Consider the following 14,243-nt stretch of genomic DNA (forward strand, 5'->3'; position numbering starts at 1 on the left):
ATAACCCCGTCCTGTCGCTGCAAATCTGGCCACTACAGGTAGTGTTGGCTCTCGTGTAAGAGTGTGAGTCGGAATTACGCCAACATGACACGAACTGTAGACACTGGAAACGATTAATTAGCCCTAATTTTCGCGTTTCAATCCGTGCGTACTGTACAAAGTAGAACTGGCTTCTGATCCACACTATCCTCAGATTAAGAAAAAGGTACACGTAATGACTGCACAGACTGTATTTCTAAGGCCTTTGAATTCGGTATTGTTATTTTTTCTGTACATATATTCAGTCTTAAACTTGTATGCACATACGACTTGTATGCACATACACAATTATGACCCCCGGTGTGTCTAGTGTAATATATGGTGGCGGGTACTCAATCTACAGCTTTTGTCTTCTCCGCGTTTATATTATTTCAATGGTTGAATTCAGCCAAACGTGGCGAGCGAGTGAATTAATGACTCAATGAATGAACGAAAGACCGTGTGAGATAGGAGGAATCGCGTGCGTTTCCTGTGGAGGTGTATACCTGCTGCGGGAAGAAGTTGCCGAATCCGTTTCCAAATCCGTTTCCGAATCCGTTTCCTCCGAAGCCGCCGCCGAAGCCTCCGCCGAATCCTCCACCTCCGCCGCCGCCATTCTGAGGGCAGCACACGAGCGACTGTCGCCGGACTGAAGCCGCACAGCGACCGGCGCGCCAGGAACTCGTCGTCGAACAGGAAGCGACACTCCTGGTACGGTATGCAGCGGCCCGTCACGCCCAGCGGTGACTGGCAGTAGCCGCCAGGAGACGGCAGCTCGTTAGGCGGGAACACCACTGCAATGAACGATCAGGCGCGTGTCTGGAACACCGGGAAGTTGCGGAATGCGACAGTATACTGTTGCATTATACAGTGATAGATAGTGGGCTTATGAGACGGTACTTGAGTTCTGTGCTTGATAATGAGTAAGGGACGTTCTAACGAGGCAGTGGCGGTGCCAAGGGAGAGAAAGCACGGGGGCGCTGTCCACCCCCTACCCCCCAAATGATTCGCCTCCCCCTTTACCCCTCCCCCCGCCCCCTAAAAATGCCCTGGCGCCGCTCTTGTAGTGAGGAGGTACAGATGGACGCCTGTCACCACGACGACAGAGCAGCGTCTAAACATCCGTCCGCTCAGTTCAAAGAAAACGCGCTTTTGCTGACATCGGTTGCACACATCCTGCACATCCAAACTTCCTACTTTGTAGGAACCAAACGAAAGCTTAGGAAGCCTTACGAAAGCTCAAGCAATGGTGTCAAGAAAACATTGTCAGTCACCACTGTGAATTCAAAGCAAGCGTACAAGGCACAGACTGTTTTTACTCCGTCGAAGTATACACACTCCTATCAGTTGATTGACTAGCGTTTTCAAGACTAATCATCGTGTAAGCAAGTTCCTTACTCACTTAAGGTAGTTTCACTCTTTTTTTTTTTTTTTTTGCTGGTCGCAGCCTCTGCAAATGTAACTAATAAGTATACATACACTTTCAACGAACAGTCCTCACTACACGTCATCGCGTTCAGCACTGCACTGCTTCTTGCGTGAGTGTCCGAAAAAAAAGCACGTTCCTCGAGAACAAATAAAATGTGCCAAAGATACGTACGTAGCCTCTTCTCTGGAGTTTCCTCCGTGGTAGCCTCGTCATTCGCTGCCAGCGCTGGGGCCAGCAGGCCTAGCGAGAGAAGCACGCAGAGCCACATGGTGCCACCGCCGCTGCTGCTGCGAGTAAGGAAGATGCCGCTGCTGCGTCAGGTCCGCTTGCACGCGCGTGCGTGCGGCGAGGTTTCCGCCGGAGAAACTGCTCGAGAAACCGAGCAACGAGACTCTGCACTACCAAGAATTGCGGCGCCCCCAGAGCGTTCGTACACGGCAGGAACATTCGTACACGTGCCGTGGCAATTTAAAAAGGCCCAATAATTGAGTGGTTTACTCGTAGAGCACGTTAACCATAGACTCAGAAATGCATGCATCAGAGGCATTAACCATTGCAATACTTCCTCGATAAGAAATGGCTCGCGCGCATTGGACCGTGACGACGCTTGGGAATTACAACCGATACACCGTAAGCGTCAGGCCATGTGGACGGGTGACGCTTAGCGAGATAGTTTATTTTGAAAAACGGAGTATTCAATCCGTTTAGGTTTGTTTCCTTAACTGTGTATACAGTCGGCGTCAAAAGTTTAGAGGCCACTAGGTCTGAGAAAATTGAATGTCTCAGCAATTTGTGACTGTATTCGGTCGAACTGCACAGTAAATGTTGTTAAAGAATTTTAGAACACGTCGGAAATCTAATTTCAAGGCTACTTGCCGAAGCAGCGGGAATGTTCAGCTTTTTCTTGTGTCTCGTGGTCCTCAAGCATTTGACGCTGACTGTAGTTCTTTCTTTAAAAAAACTTTTTTCTCGCCTGCGTATGCAAGGTTGACTAAACTATATAGCACTATCACGGTGTTCAATGTGATTTCAGCCTTCTCACGTATCTCGCAAAAACCGACGTATCTAACAAATCTCGCAAATCAAAGATGGTTGAAGACAGTTGATAGAAGATCGAGCCAAAGACAGAAGATAGAGCCAGCAGATAGCTGAATCTGCTGGCTGTATACTGTTAACAGATTTACGCTTATGGAATTCTACGAGGGTACCCAATGTCATTTGATGGTTTACCGTCTGTTCACGGGTATGGATTCTCTCACGTTCTTTACGCGTGTCCCTGTGCTTTAAGCTTGATTGAGGGTGAGCGTTGTGTCATACTCGCGTGTAAGCGCCAGTCATTTTGTTGGCGACAGATATTTTTTACATGCGTTTCATTTCATTTCATTCATTTCATTTTATTTGGGCATTTTCACAAAATGCCCACGAAGGGGGCAAAAGGAGAGATGTGTCTCCTGACTTGGCCCACTCTTCGTGAGGCACCTCGGGCAGGTACAGCAAGACAACGTATAGAATATACAACATATATACAAAAAATAAATAAACGAGGAATACGAAAGCAATTGGACAAAGATAAAGATGCAAACAAAGCTGTTCCTCAGCGATAAATACAAAATGCACTATAATCAGCACCATGTAACATATATTGAAATACACAGAAATTTAAGTGTAATGTGAAAACAATGAAGGATATCCGGTCAAATCGTCGCACGCGATGAGATCCCATCGTCAAGGTTCCTAGACGGAACGATACTCGGCCGGTGCGAAGGGGGACGAAGCGCAAAGTAAACAAATAATGATGTAAGAAAGAATACCGATGTACTTGAATTTAGGTGAACATTAAAGGTACCCGCGGAGACGGAATTCTTACGGAGTCCCCCCTTCTAATCGTGATCAGCTTGTGCATGTGGCTCGTAAATTCAGGGAAGTTTTAAATAATGCTTGGTGTGCTCCCATATTTGTCACAACGGCAGTTAAAGTTATTGCGAATCAATACAATCAACACAAATCAATACAATCAACGGAGAAGAAAAAGAAGATTGCTTTCGCCTTCCAGTCGTCTTAGGCAATTGCATAAGTGAGCGTGTGAATTTTCGTAACACGAAGCTTCCTGTTTACTTGTTTTCCATTTGACAACGGCCGCAGAAGCTAAATTTGTCTATATTACGTAGCCTGCGAACGACGTATAACTGGAGCCGCAATCGCGCCCGACGACGCAACAACGAGGTTTCCCGCGGCTTCGCGTTTGCCACTAATCACCGCTTACCGTTGCTATTTCTGCTGCTCTCGCAGCATTTAGGTCGGAACACGGCCTCCTTGGGAGAAGCGCGCAACAGAGGTCGGGGCCGTAACCGAGACGCTCTTGACCTGTGCCTGAACGCCATCGTGCCTTTGCAAAGAGTGCACGTACTTGTTGCTTAAAATACTCTGCCACGGCAGCTCTACGAGGGAAATAATGCCGTGGATGAGCACCGCACAACAGCGATCGCACACGAGAGAGAGAGAGAAAGAGAGCGAGCTGCTTTTCAAAAAAAAAAAAAAAGAAAAAAAAAGATTCTCTCTCTTTACTCCCCCTTGTGTTCTCCACTGGCCATGTCGACAGCCAACTCGCACGAATTTAGCACTGCGCTCATTGTACTCGCTAATAAGGAATGCAAGATCCTCGCTGTTGCTTCGGACGTCAGATTGATGAGAAACCACTGCTGGTTCCGTTATTTCATCCGTTTATGCTGGATAATATGGTGAACGCAGGAGTGTACAATTTCCGTGTACGCTGAAGCTCGGTGCACTGCACAATATGCCACGCTCTAAGAAAAAAAAAAAGGAGTCTTTTGACTCTTTTTTTGTAAGTCCTGACTTGGCACCTATAAGATTCTCTTTACATATCCATGTAAACTCTCTTTGGAGATCATTATATCCTCAGCGGAGAGTCGTGGGACACACACACACACACACACACAAAAAAAAACATTAACGTGTCTCTTTAAAGATAGTCATATACGTGGCCAGTCAGGAGCCACCGAAGAGTCACACATGTGTAGCCCCGCCACGGTGGTCTAGTGGTTATGGCGCTCGACTGCTGAGCCGAAGGTCGTGGGATGGAATCCCGGCCGCGGCGGCTGCATTTTCGATGGAGGCGAAAATGTTTGAGGCCCATGTACTAGATTTAGGTGCCCGTTAAAGAACCCTAGGTGGTCGAAATTTCCGGAGCCCTCCACTACGGCGTCCCTGATAATCATATCGTGGTTTTGCGACGTTCAACCCTAGATATTATTACTAAGAGTCACACATACTCTATTCTTTCTTTTTTTTTTAAAGGGCACGACGCAGTTTATCTTTTGTCATTGACGTTCTCATCAAAACAGCCGACGCGAGCGTCTTCGTTGCAGACAGCTTGGAGAGCCTTTGGAATCCTTCAAACGAATTCCTAAACCGTCATACGGTTGAAATCTTGGAGCGTTACGCTGCGCTTACAAGCGTCTCGGAGTCTGTTCACTTTAGCGTATGCGGATCTGCTACGCTTATGACGACGTATGACGAAGGCACAGACGAAAGGTCGCTACCCACAGTACTTCATCGAGATGACGCACTGACGAATAACCGCACCGTTGCTCGACGCTGAACGATGAACACCCCCGTTCCACGCAAGGTCGTTCGCGGTGAGGCACACGAGGAACGCCTATGCCATGCAGTAACACTTGTACACATAAAACCCGTGAAATGCGCATATAATCGTTTTCGCAGCTGCTTCACGGTGATTACGTAAGTAAAAAAAAAATGCGTGGTTGAATTGCGGTAACTTACCGTGTGGCTGATTGCGCGGAGACCACGTCAGCACCCGAGAGCATATTTCGCAAACCGCGAATGGTTCAAAGAAATACTGGAGTCTGACCGAAAGATTCCGGAATAAGCAAATCGTCTAAAGCAGTCGGGCTTACATTTTGGAACTTTCGCGAATTCGCAAAGCATAACTTGAGTGATAACTTGAACAGCCATGAAATTGCGTATGTAACGTTCAGCTCGGGCGGCACAAACTGATCGCCACGTTCTGCGAGTACCGCCAGAACCAGCTTCGCGCTATATTGATTGAGCAGTAATAGCCCTTACTGTGCGTCTTCCTTCGAGATAACCCTGCATTGCCGTAAGGATTACTTGTTTTAAGACTGGGTCTATTAATACGGAATCTCTCAGTATCCCTCGAGAGAAAGGTATATAAGAGCTGTATCTCACCGGTGCTTACCTATGGGGCGGTAATTTGGCGACGCAGCGAGCCATGCAAAGAAAAATGATAGGTGTAATCTTAAGGGACAATGAGGGAGCAGAGTGGGTACGGGAACAAACGGGTGTTAAGGAGATCTTAGTCGAAATCAAGAAGAAGAAATGGGCATGGGCCGGGCATGTAGCGCGAAGACAAGATAGACGCTGGTCATTAAGAGTCACTGATTGTGATTCCAAGAGAAGGCAAGCGCGCGAGGGTGAGACAGAAAGTTAGGATATACTGGATGACAGTATCAGTCCTTCTTCCCGCATGACTGCGCAGCGCATTTCGAGCTTCGTCATCAAGTGATCCATATTCGGTGTTTACTCATGGGGAACGCTGTGCTCCGTTGTGAGGCCAAAATCCTCGATGCGCTTCATCCACCAAAGAGGCTATCAAGCGTGCAGTGCAATGCATCGGGGTATCGGCAGCTTTGTTTACATATGACGGCGTGACTCGAACCACGCGTTGACGAGGTTACGTTTATGCACGGGCCTCTCAGATTACGTAAACACATACCTGTTGTGGTAAATATTAACGGACGAACTCTTTTCACGGAGGTGTACTGCGAGTTCGCTCACGCAGGCACGTAGCCAGAATATTTTTTCGGGGGGGGGGGGGGGGGGGCCAAGGCCTAATTATTCGAAAGAAGGTTGTTTCATGGCAAAAAGAAAAAAAAGTTGCCCGAGAATATAAAAGGCTGGAGAAATTTCGGGGGGGGTGGGGGGGGGCCGCCCCCCCCCCCCCTTGCCTACGTGCCTGCGCACACGCACTCACTCTGTTGATTGTTTTGGTAAACAGAACCAGCCCTGACAACGATAAAGACTCGTTTTGTCATCCTCGCCATTTTGCCTACGATGCGATACAAGTTGTCTCGAACGGGTCGGTGTAGCGTGAGTGATATAGTGACGTGCTAGAGTTAAACATAACAAAGTAAGTAGCCAAGTTTACCAAAGATGATTCCTTCTTGACACTGTTTCACAAAATTACGCGCAGTATTTGTTGAAATCACCATCCAAGCCAGGCCCGTAGCCAGGAATTTTTTTCGAGGGGGTTCGAGGGGGGGGGGGCACTTGCTGAAAGCCTTGACTGCTTGAGAAAATACCTATTTTCATTATTTTTGTGGTAAAAACACCGACTTCACCAAAATTTTGGGGGGAGGGGGGGCTAGCCCCCCCCCGCCCCCCCCGCCCCCCCACCCCCCACCCCACTCGCCCTGGCTGCGGGCCTGATCCAAGCACTACGTACAAATGGTTCACCAGCGAAGCTGAAACGCGCGGCCCCGGTGTTTCTGCGTTAATCCCGACGGTTAATTAGTCTTGCTCAATGATTGGTTACGTCTGTTCAGAAATATTAACCGGTGCTTGCCGCCAGTGTCTTCCTTTCTTAATTTTTAATGTATCAGTGGTAAGTAGTGGGATTTGCCCAATTTCGGTGGCACATACGTTTTTGCCCGCGGACGACGACATCTCTAGATGGACCAGTGGTGAGTAGTGGGGCTTCATTGGCGTAGCCAAAGGGGGGGGGGGTTCAGCCCCCTCTCCCACCCAATTTTTAAAAAATTTGCATGTGTATATATACACGCACATATACAAACACACCCGCCGTGGTGGTCTAGTGGTTATGGCACTCGAGTGCTGACCCAAAGGTCGCGGGACCGAATCCCGGCCGCGGCGGCCGCGTTTTCGATGGAGGCTAGAATGCTTGAGGCCCGTGTACTTAGATTTAGGTGCAGATTCAAGAACCCCAGGTGGTTGAAAGAAATTTCCGGTGCCCTCCACTACGGCGTCCCTCATAAACATATCGTGATTTTGGGACGTTAAACACCAACCGTTAAAAAAAAAACATACAAACGCTCGCACGAACATACATAACGGGTGGTTGAACTCCTCCTCCCCCCCCCTCCCCCGGAAAAAAATTCTGGCTGCGCCTCTGTGGTGCTTGCCCAATTCCTGTGGCACACACACTCTAGGAGTCTTTCGCACATAGCACGGACGAATTTCAGTTTCGCCTAATCATATACAGCTGTGCTGTCAGACGGTGTTCCTCGGTACTTGGCTTCTCATGCGAATAAGGTCGACAGCATAGAATGGTCCCCTAATGAAACCTTTTCAGGACGCATTGACGTTTTTCGAGCGTTCGAAGCTGTATAATTGTCGGGATACTTACATAATTTTTCGAGTGTGCGCCAGCGGTTGCCTAAGCAGTGCCGCAGGTGTTTGACAGGAAGTCGCTACGAGAGCCGATCACGAGAATTTCCCCTAATAAGAACGGTCTAACTTTGATATAAAAAACAACAAAAAAAAAACTAACGCAGCTGTACCTACGATAGCGTCCCCAACGTTTTCACGAGCTCGCTCCTATCGGGAGTGAACGAAATAGAGAATGTATCTGCCGGAAAGACTAGTGGATCTGTCAGAGATTAAAAAGACGGAGTACCATCGCCTTCACGATGACACCCTGGCCTACTTAATTCCTATATTATTTTAGAGCGACGCTGTATGTGGCTATATAGGTGAAACCGAACTCCGTTTGTCCTATGTGCGCAAAAAGTCCTAGCGCGTGTGTGCAACAGAAATTGGGCAAATCTGACTACTCACCACCGGTTCACTAAAAATGAAGATGGCAACAAAGGGGTAGCAAACATCAATTAAGACTTCTGGACAGACGTGACCTATAAGTGAGAAATACTTTAATGAACCGTGGGGATTAATCCAGTAACAAACACCAGGGCCGCACTTTTCAGCTTCGCTGGTTAACAGAGTGTTTGGGCGGTGATCTTTACATTAATTTGAGCCTAAGGGACACCAAAGAGATGCAATGAATCGGTTCAGATCGATAAATTGTTCGCTGAGAACTCTGATGTCGTTTAAAGGAGAAAATCAAGTTCAAAGTTTCATTTTTCAATTTCGCGCCAAAATCTCCCCGCGTGAAGTCATGGATTTGGAAGTGTATTTGTCGTATTTTGGAGCCATTGGCTCAACAAAATTACCCGAAACTTGGTATGTTAAGTCTATGGCCCTCTCAGAGGACAATGTACTTTATTTTTACCGATTAGGAACTACGTAGTCCCTAGTAGGCGCCGTCAAAACGTGTGACGTCACGGCGAATGGTGCGGAAACTTTAGGGTGGCGTCGCCACCCACATTTTGTTTTTGCGCGTTTTCTCGTTTACAAAGCGTCTTCTCGCCGCAAGCGTGGCTTTTTGGTATCGTGAAAGAGTACTCTACTAATACTAGAAAAATCTTTTTGCTCTTTAGTATCCTTTTAAAGCTTCAGCTACCTTCAAATGTTTCCGGCGCGGCGTCATTATGCAGCCTCTGGATGGGAGCTGCATTCATGAAGGCATACTCGATTCGCATGGGAATGGCTGACTCACGTACAGGGGGGGGGGGGGGTCTGAAAGATACGCGAACAGCGCGGCGCGCTGTTTTCATCGCGCTCTGACCTTGGTGGCTATAAAAAGATACAGTGGGTCTTAATTGTATCATCGATAACTCTATCGGCTTTTTTTTTTTACCGTCCCGGCTACAACCGTTTGAAAAGGAATACGAAACAGCAAAGAATGTACACGGCGCACTGCTTGCGTTTCTTTCAATCGCCATATTACATTCTGTTCTTGTGGTACCGAATACATCACTGAACACTTACTGTTTGTTTGCGCTCGTTACGACACCCATGGGACACCCGCGCTGCATAGCACTAAACAGAATGGACTCGAGACCGCAATCAGCAGTAAAGATTCTGAGAACATGCCGAGTACTTCGATGGCATTGAAGACAATCAATGAGTTGCTAGTGCACTTAAAGTTGACAGCCTTTATGCGACCGCTTGTAGACCTGATGTGCTCCTCCAAGTGCGCGCGCTTTTAACAGAGGAGTTGTTTAAGCGTGAGGTGAAAATTCAGGAGCCCTTCCCGAATCGGGGAAATGGAAAGCTTGGCGTGGGCGTGCCAGACGTGCTGCTTTTCTTTCTTTCTTTCTTTCTTTCTTTCTTTCTTTCTTTCTTTCTTTCTTTCTTTCTTTCTTTCTTTCTTTCTTTCTTCTTTCTTTCTTTCTTTCTTTCTTTCTTCTTTCTTTCTTTCTTTCTTTCTTTCTTTCTTTCTTTCTTTCTTTCTTTCTTTCTTTCTTTCTTTCTTTCTTTCTTTCTTTCTTTCTTTCTTTCTTTCTTTCTTTCTTTCTTTGTAGCGCCCATCCCCAAAACGCCGTTTTCGGGCTGAATCGGCGTGCCATGGCGGGAAGAGGGGAGAGGGTGAAACATTTGCTGCCCTACGAAGCGCAGGGTAGCGAATTGGGCGTGCGTCTGGTTATAACCTCCCTACGTTTCCGCCCTTCTCTCTCTCATTATATTTCTCCACCTGAGTCTTGGACAAGACTGAAACAACGTTGTGTAATTATTATTTCGCATGTTTATCATAATAATTTCTTCCAGTGACATGCTTGCGAGTCAGTCTGAAATGCATACCCGTTTATGCCAGCAGCTGTACATGGGGCTTGCCATAGAATCGATTTATATTGATTGATTGATTGATTGGAAAACGTACTGATTTTGCATAAAAGTTTCACTGGTGCATTGGAGGGCTGTCTGGTCCAGCCGCCCTCTGGTTTTTCCTCCAGGTACACACATGACATGCAAGCTGTATTTTGTCGTCAAAAAAAAAAATAGCAAGGTATAGTCTTGAATATTACTACCTGTACATGTTGATTATGTGCTTACCGGGTGTCGGAGGAGGAAGAACAAAAGAAGAAAAATGATAACGTAGCAGCCTATAGCAACAGAGTCGAGAGCGTCGAGTTTCTGCAATGCCCAGCCGGTTCCGGGCTCGCTGCCAACTGCACTTGACCGTTTCGCAACTTGGAGTGTGCGTCTTTGTTTTCCTTTTGACAGTAGCAGAGGTACGTGTGTTGCCTAATTTGTCGATGATAAAGGCCGGTATCCAAATAATTTGAATAATAATAACACACATTTTCTAATTATTGCCTTCCTACCGTATTCACGCATGATCGTCGACAGACGTGGTAATTTCAAAATGAAAACATCGCTTCTTTTTTTCTTTAGAAATCGTAGAGACACTACCGTAGGCCTCAGAGTCATCAAAACACTTGCATCATAATTAAGACAAGGCTTTTGCAAGACTCCGAAAGTAACGATGGTAGTCTTTGGTCCACTGATAAACGCCTTAAAAACGGACGCAAGAAAGAGAAGGGCGTCTAGATGTGACGGTTGCTTCGTTATAACAGGATTAGCTAAAAGAAGGACGACGTGCAAGGACGAACACGGAAAAAGTGAAAGCGCAGACTGCCAACTAGTTTACTGAGACATATTGAGGGCGTTACTGTACATATATACAGCGCAGGAAATACCGAACGCAAGAAAGTTTATCATTTCGGCTCAAAGGGCGCAACTGATAGAGATTTTTGAAGTCACTGCCCCATTCCCACTCCTATTTATTGTCAGTAAAGTTTATTCCTCCTCCTCCACTCTTCTAAAACGTCAAAATATAAAAATAGAAGATATTACGAAAGCGTTTCGCAGGATTTCGCTCGATATCCGAAAAGAAGAAGAAGAAAAGAGAAGAAAAAAGCTTTTATTGATTTTGTGGTGGCTAGGAGCCAAAAATAAGGCACAAGCAAGCAAGTAAGCAAGCAATCCATCTATATGGGGAGGTAGTCTGCCAGGCACATCCTGTCAGTCACCTACCCGGCCCTATACTGCGTTGTTATGAAGGCGAAAGCCTTAGATGATTCATCAAACGCGAAAATTGACCGTCGGCGTTCCGCGGCGTCGGGGACGAGTGATGCAAAAAAGAATGTCATCACGTGACGTCACCATACGACGACATCATGACGTCACAGATCTCTAGAATTTGTGACGTCACGTGACGTAACGTCACGTAATAACGTGATCACATGACACCGTAGCTTGGTCAAAGGGGTGCCGATCGCGGAGGCAGTGCAAAACCAGGTTTGGCGCGGAAAGGTTTCGGAGGGTGGCGGGGCAGGGTCAGTTCATCGACAGAGAAGAAAAAAAAATGGTTTTCGCCTTCGAGTCATCTTAGGTGAATGAATAAGAGACCCTGCGAGTTTTTTTCCGTCGTGCCTTCCTGGAGCAAGCTGCCAGAAAATTAGGGGCAAGACAGGAAAACAGCAGACGAGAGAGAAAGCGAAACTTTAGTTATACCACAGTAGAGAGCAAAATGCATTGGGGCATCGATATTCCTTAACGCGACTGCTGGCGCACGTTACCAAGCCATGTGTCCCAAGGTCGGCCCTCTTAACGCTTTGCATTGCGCGACGATTCGGCAAAGATCCTTGTTACAAACGCGACGCGAGACGTGTCTTTTGTGTACGGGCACACCGCTTGGAAGTCCCACGTGATTCACCCGTCCTCTTGTTGTCCTTGCTATCGTCATCGCCTCGCTTGTACCTCTCGGCACGACGTTCACGAACAATGCCAAGGCGCATTTCCCCTTAGTATGGGGCTTCTTTTTATTCATTTCACTTAGGTTGTTTAGAAAACGTTATGGAGCATGCTGCGCCCCGCGCAGCCTCCATAGTGGTCTCGCGTCCTTGACTTCCGAGGTCCAGGGGGGCCAAGACATCGGCGTTTCGCAAGTGGTGCGCACGCCTCGTCTCTGCGGGCGCACTTAGTTCTCGTCGGAGAGGGACGCCGAAGCCAGCAACATAGTTTATCATTGCTTCCTTGAAGGCACGCAATCGTCTACGTTCGCCCACCGGCCCTGGAACGACCTGCGCTATTACTTAACCGAACGGCAAGGGTTGCTTATGAACAGTGGGGAGGCGGCTCCGGTTGGCCTTATTGATGAATGCTTGTTTTTTTCTAAATGTATCCGTCATGCACGGTTGTAATAGAAGGTTCGTCTATTTCACGTAAGGAAATGATCGAACGCGCGACCGAATCCTTTGCAATATGTGTAACACTTACGAAATCGACGTTGCTAAAACGACGAAAGCGAGAAATGTTACCTACCGGAACGCCCAAGTAATCATCGAAGTAGCGGTAATCAGAGAAGCGAACCTTTCCCATGTCGAACGTTATGCGCGTGTCGACATCACTGACGACACCGACGGATGTTGAGAATCAATCTACACGAATGTCACAGTGGCAGCTCTCATTCAATGAAGAAAGTTTATGGGATCTGTGACGTCTTTCGACATCCAAGAGTACAGAATGAACGTAATCTCAGGTGGAAAACTTCCCAGCCGTATAAGTGAACCAGTCCTCAATGTGTTTAAAAAACGAATTTTGCTATCTCTGCACGTACGAAATGAATACAAAGATAAAAGACACGTCAGAATAAATCCCCTTAGAAAGGAGGAAAAGATAGAATGGATTATGACGTCAACATTACAAAAATGGATTTAGACAGTCTATAGACTGTCTACATACATTTTTGTAAGGGCAGTGCGCGCCAGTTTCAATCCACATTTGTGAAAAGCTGTGTTCTCGCTACTTCGAACGTCACAATTCGTGTTAAATTTTTTTTCGGAAACAGCTGGCAACAATACAGGATAATCGAAACAATGTGCGAAAGAACTAGTGCAGTTATCGCAAATCGGGAACGAAGAGATATATTGAGATTTGTGTGTAAACCGAATTATTCTGATATCTGTAGAGACTCGGGTCAAGTTACGATAATGTCGACACATGGCTCACTGCGTCCATTTTAATATACGCGAACTTAAACTCGCGGTGCTGTTCTCTCGCATACATGTCCTGGATTAGTCACCTGCAGTACATGAATACCCGAGTGTTAAAGCAAGTTAACCCGGTCAAAGGCGTTCGAAGCTATACGTGGTTTCTACGAAGGAAAAGTAAACAAGCGTTCCGCCGAGTATACTAGTTTTCCCCCCGAAGTCGATGACCGCGGATGCCGGACTGGCATGCAAGCCATGCAAGCAAAAAGACAGGACCGGGTATACGGTCTGCCTTCAGTGTATAGTAAAGTTAAACTTCCAGACCCAAAACATCGCGCGCGGTGCGGCCGCACATTCAAATAACGCGGGCTCTGTAGTGCCAAAAAATTTTCTTTACCTTTGTCGCGTCGAAGTCGAAAACAAGCACCACTGCCACACACAAGGGCCGTTTCGGCGCCTAAAACCAGCCGGTCGGTCCAGGAAGGCGCAAACCAAACTCGTTCTGACCACAGCCGACAAAAGCTGCCCGGGTTTCTTGTAGGGGGGCGCTAAACTCCTCCAGTGGTTGTAGACCACGTGAGATTCACGGAGGATCACTCAGAGTAAGACCCGAAGCGCAGGCGCGTGAAATGGTGTTCTCGATGCGTAGGCGTTATAATGTGACCGGTGCGTCGTACGCTCCGAGAGGTCAACCCAGATGAAACAGAGGGGAGAGGGTAATGGGGGTGAAGGGGTCAGAGCGCGCTCAGTGCAATCTCGCGAAGCGGCAAGCTGAGCGGTCGGTCGGACCCGGCTTAAGGCTGCCCCGAGAAAGAACACAGTGAGTCCACTCACCCGTGGGGGGCTGGTAGCAGCAGAATGGCGACCCACCGGGGAAATCAGCC

The 14,243-nt window shown here is 47.4% G+C and overlaps 1 protein-coding gene across 1 annotated transcript in view; it reads right to left on the bottom strand.

Annotated features, from left to right (window-relative positions):
* LOC119394661 (uncharacterized) overlaps positions 1–14,243 on the bottom strand; it is a 60,689-nt gene that overhangs the window by 5,995 nt on the left and 40,451 nt on the right. The window contains 4 exon segments of the mRNA XM_049415937.1: positions 525–665; positions 667–812; positions 1,619–1,734; positions 13,757–13,955. Of these exon segments, the coding sequence (XP_049271894.1) occupies positions 525–665; positions 667–812; positions 1,619–1,734; positions 13,757–13,955 (602 nt within the window).

Source organism: Rhipicephalus sanguineus, chromosome 5 (genome assembly GCF_013339695.2).
Source record: "Rhipicephalus sanguineus isolate Rsan-2018 chromosome 5, BIME_Rsan_1.4, whole genome shotgun sequence".
Classification (NCBI taxonomy): Eukaryota; Metazoa; Arthropoda; class Arachnida; order Ixodida; family Ixodidae; genus Rhipicephalus; species Rhipicephalus sanguineus.